The sequence below is a fragment of the Phyllobates terribilis genome, unplaced genomic scaffold (genome assembly GCF_046119375.1).
Source record: "Phyllobates terribilis strain yellow unplaced genomic scaffold, ASM4611937v1 Scaffold_4__5_contigs__length_816908805, whole genome shotgun sequence".
NCBI classification, from domain to species: domain Eukaryota; kingdom Metazoa; phylum Chordata; class Amphibia; order Anura; family Dendrobatidae; genus Phyllobates; species Phyllobates terribilis.
Genome location: NW_027362764.1, coordinates 142982968 through 142997184, shown reverse-complemented (window position 1 = coordinate 142997184; position 14217 = coordinate 142982968). Strand labels below are relative to the sequence as shown.

The window sequence follows — 14217 nt, the reverse complement described above, 5'->3', positions numbered from 1 at the left end:
CTGCTGCGGTCCAGCCTGTCATCTCGATGTAGCAGAGCTGAAGCTGTCCTGGGAACCATGGAAAGGTAAGGATGAGGTTGCTTTATTATTTTTCTTTTATTGCAGGAGATCGTTGGCTTCAGCTGGAATGGGCGTGATGGTAAGTAGAGTTTAATTTAGAACAATAAATAATTGTGTGTTTATTTCAATTAAAGGACTTTATTCTGGTTGTTTGTGATTTTTTTTTTAACTTTGTCTATGGGGTTAGTAATGGGGGTGTCTTATAGACGCCTCTCCATTACTAACCTGGGCTTGATGTCAGCTGGCATTATAAGCTGACATCAACCCCAACCCTATTACCCCACTGCCACCGCTACAGGGCAGTGGGAAGAGCGAGGCTAAGTGCCAGAATTGGCGCATCCTATGGATGCGCCATTTCTGGAGCGGCTGACGGCTGGTGTTTCTAGCCTGGGAGGGGGCCAATATTCATGGCACCCTTCCTGGGCTATTAATATCAGCCCCCAGCTGTCTGCCTAGCCTTTGCTAGCTATTAAATTAGGGGGGACCCCACGTCATTTTTTTGAGGGGGTCCCCCATTTTAATAGCTAGTAAAGGCTATGTATTCAGCTGGGGGCTGATATTAGTAGCCTGGGAATCTACGTGGGTATTACCCCCTTCCCAGGCTTCAAACATCTGCCCCAGCCGTCTGCTTAACCTCCGCTAGAGACTAAAATTAAGGGGAACTCCACGCCAATTTTTTTTAAAATAAATCCTTTATTTTAACACTAAATGACAAGTACAGTAATCAACACTGTCACTGTACTTCATATATATGTGACTGACATGTTTCTATCTATCTAATCTATGTATGATTCTCTATTCCTTCTATTCTAAATTGTCGGGTACAGATGCTGAATTGCCGGCCGGCTTTCTTAAAGAGACGGTGCAAGAAAACACTATTATATTTTTAAATAAATCCTTTACACTAAATGACAAGTACAGTAATCAACACTGTCACTGTACTTCATATATATGTGACTGACATGTTTCTATCTATCTAATCTATGTGTGAAGCTCTATTCTGTCTGTTATAAATTGTCGGGTACCGCAGCTGAATTGCCGGCCGGCTTTTTTAAAGAGACAGTGCATGAAAACACAATTATTTTTTTAAATAAATCCTTTACACTAAATGACAAGTACAGTAAGCAACACTGTCACTGTACTTCATATATATGTGACTGACATGTTTCTATCTATCTAATCTATGTGTGAAGCTCTATTCTTTCTGTTGTAAATTGTCGGGTACCGGTGTATGCCGCTGATGAATTGCCGGCTTTTCGCGTAATACATTCTACATTATTCTTAGTTGTTTTACTTCATGTAGAATTAACCTACAAGGAAAGAAAGGGTTTATTTTCATTCCGATATTTGTGTCCCATTGACTTGCATTGGTTTCCGGTATCGGAATCGGCGATATCCGATACTTTTTGGGTATCGGTCCGATCCAATCCGATACGATATTTCCTGATATCGGAAGGTATCGCTCAACACTATCCTTAACATATTTCACAGGAAAAAAGTTTCAGTTTCGTTTTTGAACGTTTTATTGTGAGCCTGTAAAAGTGGCTTAATACCTCTGACCACGTTGTTGACAGCAGTGACCTGGGGGTCAGAAATGCTTCCTGGGGCGATCCCCATGCTGTCCCCATGTCATTTGAGCACTGTCACTATCGTTTTGGGCACTTGTTAGGCTTTTAAAAGACTGCCGGGGGAGCCGCCGCAAAAATGCTCGAGTCTCCCATAGACTAACATTGGGCTCGTTGCTCAGGTCGAGCACCCGAGTATCACGGCGAGCTCGGCCCGAGCTTCGAGCACCCGAGCATTTTAGTGCTCGCTCAACACTAATATATATATATATTTATTTATATTGTATATAGTGAGTTACTTGTCTGCAATGACTTTAGTCTGCGTCCATCGCCTTAAGTGTCCGTTGCTTACTTGTGAGAAATATGAATTATACCTGAATTGAACCTGAAGGAAACTGAAAATAACTGGATATTTAGTCACAGTAAACAAAATTTGTGTTTGTTTTCACTCTCACCCCCTTAATCCTTCACATTTTACAACCACCCCTAATCCCTACACTTAGTAAGGAACTGGTCATCTCTCCCTCCATCCTGCCCATTCATCTCACCTCCTCCTCAGAACTATTCCTCAACATTCAATCCTGTGTCTCCAAATAGAGACAGCCACCTCATGCTCTCTCCTGCTCCCACCTACTAACACTTTTTCTGCTCCTCCTCACTGCTGGCGATATCTCACAAAATCCTAGCCCTCCTCACCACATCCCCACAGTCACTTCCACCTCCTATCCATGATCTATCACAAACTCTCACAACCCTTCTAACCTTATACACATTCGCCAAGCCCCACTTCCCCAGTCCCTCTAACAGGAGCTCTATGGAATGCTCGCTTTGTCGGCAACAAACTATCATACATCCATGATCATTTCATCACTACCAAACTTTTGTTCCTTGGCATCACCGAAACCTGGCTCACCTCCTCTGACACAGCCTCTCCAGCTGCACTTTCGTACGGTGGATTCCACCTTTCCCACACCCTCCACCCCATTGGCAAGAATGGTGGAGGAGTAGGTTTTCTCCTGTCAGATTACTGCTCCTTCACTAAAATCCCACTGCCAAACTCCCTTACTCTCCCCTCTTTTGAGGTGCACATCTACTCCCCCTCTTACTGACACCACCTTCTTTGACCACTTCACCACCTAGCTACTTCATTTCCTTTCACTGACATCCCCACTATCATAATGGGTGACTTCAACATCCCCATTGACACTTCCCTCTCAGCTGCCTCTAAGCTTCTATCCCTTACTTCCTCCTTCAGACTTACTCAATGATTTTCCACAGCCACTCACAAAGATGGCCACACTCTGGACCTTATCTTCACCCACCTCTGTTCCCTATCTAACCTCTTTAACTCACCTCTCCCTCTTTCTGACCACAACCTTCTTACATTCGCTACAATCTCCTCTCCAGGGCCACAATCCCCACTCCACAAACTTGCACACCCTCGCAGAAATCTTAAAAACCTTGACCTACACTCACTTTCTGAATCCTTTTTCCCTCTTGCAGACATTAGTTCCTTACATGATGCAGATGTTGCTGCCGCTTTATACAACACCACAACAGCTGCAGCTCTCAATTCAGTCGCCCCCTTCACACATTCCAAAGCTTGCACAATCAACAGCCTAACTAAAGAACTGCGACGGGCCTCCATGGTTGCTGAGCGTAGATGGAAAAGGCCCCATTCCAATGAGCACTTCATTGCATTCAAACAGTCCCTCAGTACCTTCAAGTCCACACTCACTGCAGCAAAACAAACATACTTCTCATCTCTCATATCCTCCCTGTCTCACAACCCTAAACAGTTATTCAACACCTTCAATTCACTTCTCTGTCCCCTAGTGCCTCCTCCCGCTCCTCTCATCTCAGCCGAAGACTTTGCCTCATTCTTCAAGCAGAGGATTGACACCATCAGACAAAGCTTTTGGCTAAAGTCCCCATAGCCCCTCCTCACATATACTCAATGCTCCTTCAAAACCAGCTTCACCACCATTATGGAAGATCAACTTTCCTCTTTACTCTTCAAATCACACCTGACCACCTGTGAACTTGACCCAATCCCATCCCACCTCATCACCAACCTTAACACTATCTTCATCCCAACTCTTACCCACCTTTTCAACCTGTCACTAACAATTGGTGTCTTCCCCTCATGCTTTAAACAGGCCTCGATTACACCCATCCTCTAAAAGCCCTCCCTTGACCCATCCTCTCCGACCAGCTATCAGCCCATATCACTTCTCCCCTATGCCTCAAAATTACTGGAACAACATGTCCATTTTGAACTGTCCTCCCACCTCTCTGTCTGCTCCCTCTATGACCGCCTACAATCTGGCTTCTGACTGCACCATTCTAATGAAACTGCCCTGACAAAAGTCACCAACGACCTACTGACTGCCAAATCCAAGCGGTACTACCTTGTCATCTGCCTTCGACACAGTGAACCATTCCCTCTTACTACAGACTCTCTCATCTCTCGGCATCACAGACTTGGCCCTATCTTGGATCGTCTCATGCCTAACATACAGGACACATATTCAGTGTCTCCCACTCACATGCCACCTCCTCATCTCATCCCCTATCTGTCGGTGTCCCCCAAGGCTCAGTTCTAGGACCCCTGCTCTTCTCCATCTACACCTTGGACCTGGGACAGCTCATAGAGTCTCAAGGCTTTCAGTATCACCTCTATGCTGATGACACACAGATCTACATCTGGTCCCAATATCTCCTCCCTACTAACAAAAATCCCACAATGTCTGTCCGCTATTTCATCGTTCTTCTCCGCTAGATTTCTAAAACTTAACATGGTGGAAAGATGATGAATTCTGTTTATCCATCTCATTCAACCCCCCATCTGATTTATCTATCAGCATCAATGGACTGGACTCTAATCTCTCCTTCAAACCACATATCCAAGCCCTTTCCACTTACTGCCGACTCCAACTCAAAAATATGTCCCATATCCACACATTCCTCAACCATGAATCAGCAAAAACACTAGTGCATGCCCTCACCATCTCCTGCACTGACTACTGCAACCTTCTGCTCTGTGGCCACCCTTCCAACACTCTCGCACGCCTCCAATCTATCCTAAACTCGGCTGCCCGACTAATCCACCTGTCCCCCCGCTATTGCACGACCTCTTTTCTCTGTCAATCCCTTCACTGGCTCCCCATTGCTCATAGGCTCCAGTTCAGAACCGTAACCATGGCATACAAAGCCATCCACAACCTGTCTCCTCCATATATCTGTGACCTAGTCTCCTGGTTACATACCTGCATGCAACCTCCGATCCTCATAAGAAATCCTTCTCTACTTCCCTCTTATCTCCTCTTCCCACAATCGCATACAAGATTTCTCCTGTGCATCCCCCCTACTCTGGAACTCTCTACCTCAACATATCAGACTCTCACCTACCATGGAAACCTTCAAAAGGAACTTGAAGACCCACCTCTTCCGACAAGCCTACAACCTGTAGTGACCATTGCCCCACCATACCGCTGCATGACCAGCTCTACCCTCACCTACTGTATCCTCACCCATCCCTTGTAGATTGTGAGCCGTCGCGGCAGGGTCCTCGCTCCTCCTGTACCAGTCACCGTCACGTTTTGTTCAAAATAATTGTAATTGTTTTTACTATGTATACCCCTTTTTCACATGTAAAGCGCCATGGAATAAATGGCGCTATAATAAATAACAATAATACAGCAAAGCTGACATGACTAAAGGAAAGGAGAGCTGATAGAAGGATTGTAATGTGACATAGTTTAACTCAGCTGTGTTACCCCTCCCCCATAGGAACCTTATCTGAAATGTGTGAATCATCAGTGTTCTAATTTTTCATCGCTTTCTAATAACCTCATAGGTGCTAGACCATGAGGTCAGAGCTGTATCTTTACATCTCACACACTGAGAAACCTAAGCTTTGGTGGGGGCATGTTCACTTTCTGCTGTGTTGCTGCCTGCTTTTGAATGGACAACTCATACAGCGAGAAGAAGTACACAATCCAGTGTAAAATATCTGATAACACCCACTTGAACTTAACAAAAGTTAACTCATTGGGTACAAATAAAAATTAAAAAAAAACTTTTATTCTGCTCTCCAACCACTATTTACATCATGTGTCCAGTTTATCATGTGTCCAGGGACAATGGTAACTAGTTCTTTAGACTTCAATTAATTTGTGAAGTTTGAGAGATTCTTGCTTTGTCTTGTTTTAAATATTTTTTATATTTTTTAATCTTTTCCATTTCAGAAATTTGAAACTCATGTTGGAGAAAGAGGGGCACAGTTAAGTGGTGGCCAAAAGCAAAGAATAGCAATAGCCAGAGCTTTGGTGAGAAATCCTAAGATACTTCTCCTGGACGAGGCCACCTCTGCTCTAGATACTGAAAGTGAATGCGTTGTGCAGGCTGCTTTAGATAATGTATGTATGATGTACATTTTGTAAACCAAAATAATAGCATTTTGATAAAGGTATTTTACTAAAACATGCTGTTGGGTAATCCAAGTTATATTTATATTGATTGCATTATTTTCAGGTCAGTAAAGGACGTACAACAATTGTGATTGCCCATCGCCTCAGCACAGTTTGGAAAGCGGATCTAATTGTGGTACTACAAAATGGCACAGTGACTGAGCAAGGCTCTCATTCGGCATTAATGGACATGAAAGGAGTATATTATAGCCTTGCAACAGCACAGGTACAGTGGACCCGGCCATTTTGCTAGTCGTTTGAATCTACGCAAACAAAATCTAAAATCAGTAGTGTAGGTCATATATAGCTTCCTACTACTAGTTACAGTAATGTGAAGTAATGCAGGGAGTTAAAAAATAAAAAACTTGTCCCATTGTACAAATACTTGTTCTATACATCAAAATACCATAGCAGAGTTATAATACCGACAGAATTATAAAAAAGAGATCACCTGTGGTGCCAGAATCAGACCAGAAACAAAGTTTGGGACTCAGTGGGAAGCTTTGTTGAGAATGTAAAGAATAGGAATAAAAGGCTGTAGGCACACAGGCAATATGGCCACACCGTCAATATCTGCCGTCATGGCACACAATACACTAGAATTAAGTTACATGATTTGTTTGCAAGTACAGTGCTCCTGGCACATGTCAGAAGTAGAGATGAGCGTTGTTCTACTCGAACTGTTCGCCAATCTCAAATTCGAGCTGTTTTGGGCGGTGTTCGAGCCGGTCGGCGAACACGAACAATTTGAGAAAAATTCGGCTGTTCGAGGTTATGTTCGATAACTGTTCGTGCACCAAAATCATAACTGGATTTTTTCTCAGTAATGATGAAAATTAATGTTAATACGCAGTTTGAGTGTACAGCGGGGCGGGGGGAGGGGCAGGGGATGGATCTCTGCAGGAACAATGAAGATCTCCATTTTTTTTTCTCTTTCCCACATTTGCAGTGGGGAGGTGCAATCTGTCAGCCTATCAGCAGCGCACACACGGAGCGAAGTGCTTTTTTTCACACAAGCAAGGGCATGTGTGATTGGCAGTGTATGTCACATGTCCTTGCCCTATAAGACCAAGCCATTTTCCCCATCGCCACCATTTTCTCACTGCTGCAGCTGCGTGTTAGACGGCACCGCTGTTGCTGTGTGCGCTATACCTTGTTAATTTCAAGCCAATTTTCGCACAAATATACAGATAGCTTGGGAGTAGGGAATAGTTGTGATTGCAGTCCTTTTAAGGACTAGGTTACAGCATTTCCTACGACTTTTATCAGGCAGGTCTGTGCTCTTAAATAGATAGATTGTGGGAGTAAAGACTAATTGTAATTGGAGTCCTTTTCAGGACTAGGTTACATCAGTTCCTATCAGTTTTTGCCAGGCAGGTCTGTGCCAGTGCTGTGCAAGTTTTTTTCACAGCATTTGGCTGAATCTAGCAAAGCTAATCCTTTTTGGCCTATTGCAGAGTGTGTTAGTCAGTGGAGTAGCCTATCTGTGTTGCAAGATATACCACCTGTGTATAGAATACCAATTTTTTTACTGCACCTAGTGAAGTAAAATCTTTTGGGCATAGCATCATTCTATTAGTCCATCTATACTGACCTCCATCAGGTTGCAAACTGAATATAATTTTTTTCTGCATCTAGCTCTGAAAAAATATTTGGGCTTCTAGCAGTGTGTGGGACTTGGTCTATTAGTCCATCTATACTGACCTCCATCAGGTTGCAAATTAAAAATAATTTTTTTCTTCATTTAGCTCTGAAAAAATATTTGGGCTTCTAGCAGTGTGTGGGACTTGTTCTATTAGTCCTTCTATACTGACCTCCAGCAGGTTGCAAATTGAATATAATTTTTTTCTGCATCTAGCTCCGAAAAAATATTTGGGCTTCTAGCGGTGTGTGGGACTTGGTCTATTAGTCCATCTATACTGACCTCCATCAGGTTGCAAATTAAAAATAATTTTTTTCTGCATCTAGCTCTGAAAAAATATTTGGGCTTCTAGCAGTGTGTGGGACTTGGTCTATTAGTCCATCTATACTGACCTCCATCAGGTTGCAAATTAAAAATAATTTTTTTCTTCATTTATCTCTGAAAAAATATTTGGGCTTCTAGCAGCGTGTGGGACTTGTTCTATTAGTCCATCTATACTGACCTCCATCAGGTTGCAAATTAAAAATCATTTTTTTCTGCATCTAGCTCTGAAAAAATATTTGGGCTTCTAGCAGTGTGTGGGACTTGGTCTATTAGTCCATCTATACTGACCTCCATCAGGTTGCAAATTAAAAATAATTTTTTTCTGCATCTAGCTCTGAAAAAATATTTGGGCTTCTAGCAGTGTGTGGGACTTGGTCTATTAGTCCATCTATACTGACCTCCATCAGGTTGCAAATTGAATAAAAAAATTTTCTGCATCTAGCTCTGAAAAAATATTTGGGCTTCTAGCGGTGTGTGGGACTTGGTCTATTAGTCCATCTATACTGACCTCCATCAGGTTGCAAATTAAAAATAATTTTTTTCTGCATCTAGCTCTGAAAAAATATTTGGGCTTCTAGCAGTGTGTGGGACTTTGTCTATTAGTCCATCTATACTGACCTCCATCAGGTTGCAAATTAAAAATAATTTTTTTCTTCATTTAGCTCTGAAAAAATATTTGGGCTTCTAGCAGTGTGTGGGACTTGTTCTATTAGTCCTTCTATACTGACGTCCAGCAGGTTGCAAATTGAATATAATTTTTTTCTGCATCTAGCTCTGAAAAAATATTTGGGCTTCTAGCGGTGTGTGGGACTTGGTCTATTAGTCCATCTATACTGACCTCCATCAGGTTGCAAATTAAAAATAATTTTTTTCTGCATCTAACCCAGCCAATAGTTTTGGCCTAATACCACAGTTTGGCCACTCAGCTCTGCTCGGTTACCATCCATTGTTTTTTTGTGCAAACAACTCCAGAGTTGTGAATTAGTTAACCACCAAAATGAGTGGAAAAAGGCCTGCTGCTGGTGGAAAGGGGAATAGGCGTGTTGGGAAGGGGAAAAAAGGTTGTGTCCGTGGGGTAGGTGCAGAAGAAAGACCATCTTCCAGCCAAACTAAAATGTCTACTTCTTTTAGCGGACAATGTGATAAGATCCCTTTCTTACGGCCACGCCAATCGCTACAAATTCCAGATGAGGCACAAAAACAGCAGGTGCTTCAACGGATATCAAGTGCTCCTTTAAGTGGGCTCTCCTCCACATCAACTTCAACATCACAAATACTCCAGTCCTCAAAGGTGTCACCCAAATCGCACTTGCTTCCTCACAGCTCCCAAATCTCCAGCTGCCCGTCTGAGTATGAGGTAGAACAGATGGTTGAGTCTGCAGACCTGTTTACTCATACTATAGCCTGGGAATCAGAGGTCGACTCCAGCGCTTCTGTGAATCCAGACGAGGAAATGATCTGCACTGATGCCCAGAATCTTTATGAGTCGGATCCAGGACCAGACGCAGAAGGTTCTGACCATAATGTAGACCCTCATTCCCAAACTGTAACTCCTGTTGGTGGAGACAATGAGGAAGACGATGATAAGACTCAAATACCTGATTGGAGCGACAACTTTAGTTTTTTGTCAGGGCAGGAACAGGTTGGCTCTGAGGACGACGGGTGTGATAACGCACAGGGTGATGATGATGAGGTCGGAGATCCCACTTACTGTCAACCCACAGTCAGCCAAGAGATGAGGTCAGCAGAGGAGGTGGAGGAAGATGCTAGTGACGACGAGGTCAGGTTGCGCCTTCCTGGACAGAGACGTAGTACTGGAAGCACGTCAACAACTGCATCCTCAAACACAACTCTGCCTCTCACCACAAGTCGTGGTGGCTCTTCAGGTCGCATGGGTGCTAAGCCTTGCATAGCCTGGGCATTTTTTCAGATCGATAAAGATGACCCAACTCGTGTTATCTGTAACATTTGTCAGCAAAAGCTAAGTAGAGGCCAAAAAATACATAGTTTGAGTACTTCATGCATGAACCGGCACCTGGACATGAAGCATAAGTTGCAGTGGGAAGCTCAGTGTGCTACAATGCGGTCTAGCCGGCCGGGCCAACCACCGTCTGCCATATCTTGTGCATCCGCGGCCTCTTCATCCTCTGTGACTGGGGGGACAGCAGTCACACCTGTTTTGGGGCGCAGACCTGCCACCTCTTTACCCGCAACAGCCAGCGTGATTGGCAGGTCATCATTTTCTTTGGAGGTGGTAACACCAGCTGGTCTTGAGCGCTGTCCGACATCGATAGCACCACCTTTGGATCAAGGCAACCTAACATGTCCGCCTGCATCTTCCTCACAGACCGGCAGTTTGACGGGGACACCCTTATCAACCCCGTCTAAGCACAATAGCCAGCCCTCGGTCCCTCAGATGTGGACAAGTAAAAGACCATTTCCTCCTAGCCATGAGAAAGCTAAGAGGTTGAATTTCACCATCTGCAAGCTCTTGGCTACAGAAATGCTGCCTTTCCGCCTGGTGGACACAGAGGATTTTCGAGACCTTATGTCCGTCGCAGTGCCCCAGTACCAGATGCCCAGTCGGCACTACTTCTCAAAGAAAGGTGTGCCTGCGCTCCACCAGCATGTCGCACACAACATCACCGCTTCTTTGAGAAACTCTGTGTGTGACAGGGTGCATTTCACCACAGACACTTGGACGAGTAGGCATGGACAGGGGCGTTACATGTCGCTGACTGGGCACTGGGTAACTATGGTGACAGCAGGACAAGGGGCTGCTGTCCAAGTCTTGCCGTCCCCACGAGTTGTGCGTCAATCCTCTTTATGTCATTTTTCCTCCACTGCTTCTGCCTCCTCAACCTCCTCTCAGTCTTCCACCTGCACCCAAAGCCTGTCTGGTCATGCCACAAGCTTTCTAACTGCGCAGAAGGGATCCTGCACACCTCCTTACTATGCTGGCAGTAGGGCTCAACGTCATCAGGCGGTTTTTACATTGAAATGTCTGGGAACTGTGAGTCACACAGCTGAGGAGTTGTGGTCAGCTCTGGAGAACCAATTTCATGAATGGTTGTCTCCACTGGACCTGAAACCAGGGAAGGCCGTGTGCGACAATGCTGCAAACCTGGGTGCGGCCCTTCGCCGGGGCAATGTCACACACGTGCCTTGTATGGCTCACGTGTTGAACCTGGTTGTCCAGCAATTTTTAGCCCACTATCCCAGACTAGATGGCCTTCTGCAGAGGGCACGGTCGCTGTGTGCTCACTTCCGCCGTTCGCATCCCGCAGCTCAGCGACTTACATCTCTACAGAAGTCGTTGGGCCTGCCACTTCACCGGCTAAAATGCGATGTGCCTACCCGGTGGAATTCAACTCTGCACATGTTGCAGCGACTGTGGCAGCACCGACAAGCCCTGGTGCAATACGTTCTGACGTATAGCCTGGGCCAACGAGATTCAGAGGTGGGGCAAATCACGCTGGAGGAGTGGTCTCAGATCAGGGACCTATGCACCCTTCTGCACAGTTTTGAAATGGCGACGAAGATGTTTAGTGCTGACGATGCCATTATCAGCATGACTATTCCGGTGATTTACATGCTGGAACACATGATAAACAGAATTCGGAGTCAGGTGGTGGCACAAGAGGACTTGGAGGAAGTAGAGGAGGAGGAGTTGTATGCGGAAGGGCTAACATCTGCAAGGTCCAGACGGTCGGCAGCACCAGGGCGGCAGGCATGTGAGGGTGGGGGAGATGATTTTACCAGGGCGCATGGTAGCAGCCAAACTAGTGAGGAAGGTGCAGGAGCCCAGGAAGAAGTGGAGGACGAACTGATGGAAGACTCATCAGATGAGGGAGACCTTAATCACATTTCTGTTGTGCGAGGTTGGGGGGAGAAGACAGAGGAAGGAAGCATGATTGTTACCTCGCCACCAACACAACAGGGACTTGGTGCTCCTGGATGCGCAACACACATGAGTGCCTTCTTGCTGCACTACCTGCAACATGACCCTCGAATTGTGAGAATTAGAAATAATCCTGACTACTGGGTTGCCACACTGTTAGATCCCCGGTACAAAAGTAAATTTGCAGAAATTATTCCTGCCATAGAAAGGGATGCACGCATGCAGGAGTATCAGCAGAGACTGTTGCAGAATCTTACATGTGCTTTTCCACAAAATACCAGTGGTGCACGTAGTGAATCTCACAGTTCCAACTTGCCAACCGTGGGACCGTCAAGTGTTCAGCACTCAAACCGTAACAGAACCACAGTATCTGCTGGTAACATCAATTTTGCGGAATCATTTCACCACTTTTTTAGCCCATCCTTTGCAAGGCCACAGGAGACAAGAAGTCTGACACATAGTCAACGCCTAGAGACGATGGTACAGGAGTATCTCCAAGTAAACATTGAAGCCACGACTGTGTCACTGGACCCTTGCTCTTTTTGGGCTTCCAATCTGGATAAATGGCCGGAGCTAGCCACTTACGCCTTGGAGATCTTGTCATGCCCCGCAGCCAGCGTTCTGTCTGAACGTGTGTTCAGCGCTGCTGGTGGTGTGCTGACAGATAAGCGCACGCGGCTCTCCACTGATAATGTAGACAGACTCACGTTCATAAAGATGAACAAATCATGGATCCGAAACGACTTTTCTACCCCTGTGTCATCCTGGGGAGAGTAAAAGCTTGATGATTGGTTAAAATCACCCTACCAACCGTTTTAAGCTTTCAAATTACTAATCATGTTTATCTGTATCTTGACTGGAAAATAATTTGGGCTTTGTAGCAGTGTGCAGCACTGATCCTATTAGGCCATCTATAATAAGCTTCACCAGATTTAAAATTAAAAATAATTTTTAGCTGCATCTAGCCCGGAAAATAATTTTGGGGCTCCGAGATGCGCAAGACACATAAGTGCCTTCTTGCTGCACTACCTGCAGCATGACCCTCATATTGTCAGAATTCGAAGTAATCATGACTACTGGGTTGCCACACTCTTAGATCCCCCAAACTTTTCGATCAACCTTTTCATTTTAATAAAGACCAAAAAAATGGTCATTTTTGAAATTATAAGCATTAGCAGGTTGTTAGAAACTGAAATCAAACAGTTTTCAACTCAAAACTTTATTCTAGGTGATGTTACATTTTCACATAGGACCCCTTGTTCGAAAGGAGCTTCTGAACTCTCTCGTCCATTGAATTTGTCAGGTTTTGGATGGTTTCTGCTTCAATTGTTTTGCATGAGGACAGAATACCCTCCCAGAGCTGTTGCTTAGATGTGAACTGCCTCCCGCCATCATAGACACTCCTTTTAATGATGCTCCAAAGGTTCTGAATGGGGTAGAGGTCAGGGGAGCATGGGGGTCACACCATAAGTTTGTCCCCTTTTATGCCCATATCAGCCAGAGATGCAGATGTTTTATGTGCAGCATGAGATGGTGCATTATCATGCAGAAAAATGATCTTGCTGTGAAATACACGGTTCTTCTTCTTGAACCATGGCAGGAAGTGCTGTTTGAGAAAATCCACATACATTATGGAGTTCATCTTTAGCGCCTTCAGGGATCCTAAAGGGGCCGACAATCTCTCTCCCCATGATTCCAGCCCAAAACATTACTCCACCTCCTCCTTGTTGGCGCTGTAGCCGTGTTTGCGTGGGGTGTCCATCAACCAGCCATCCTCCACTCCATTCATCTGGACCATCGAGCGCTGCACGGCACTCATCCGTGAACAAAACAGTTTTGAAATCAGTCTTCATGTAATGTTTGGCCCACTGGAGCAGTTTCTGCTTGTGTGAAGTGGATAGAGGAGGTCGACAGGATGGCGTATGCACAGCTGCAAACCTCTGAAGGACCCTGCATCTTGTTGTTCGGGGGACGTTGGAGGCACAAGCAGCTTCAAAAACTTGTCTGCTGCTATGACAAGGCTTTTTTGCCGCTGCTCTTTCAACCTGACGTAATTGCCTGTAGGAAAGAGTCCTCAATTTGCCCTTATCAGCACGCACACGTGTGTACTGTGAATCAGCTACATACTTCTTGATTGCCAAGACACTTCATCCTGATCATCGCACAATGTTGATTGTAGTCATGCCTTGACCTAAACACTCCACAATTTGTTGCTTTCAGCAGCCGACACATCCTTTTTCTTTCCCATTTTGG

The 14217-nt window shown here is 45.0% G+C and overlaps 1 protein-coding gene across 10 annotated transcripts in view; it reads left to right on the top strand.

Annotated features, from left to right (window-relative positions):
• Window positions 1–14217, top strand: part of LOC141265127 (ATP-binding cassette sub-family B member 5-like) — a 1418963-nt gene that overhangs the window by 1244623 nt on the left and 160123 nt on the right. For all 10 annotated transcript variants that reach the window (XR_012320051.1, XR_012320052.1, XR_012320053.1 and 7 more), the window contains 2 exons: window positions 5876–6046; window positions 6162–6323. Coding sequence is in view for 7 of the 10 variants with exons in the window: in XM_073677812.1 (XP_073533913.1) it covers window positions 5876–6046; window positions 6162–6323 (333 nt within the window). In the remaining 3 variants the exon portion in view is untranslated. The remainder of the gene's footprint in view (window positions 1–5875; window positions 6047–6161; window positions 6324–14217) is intronic.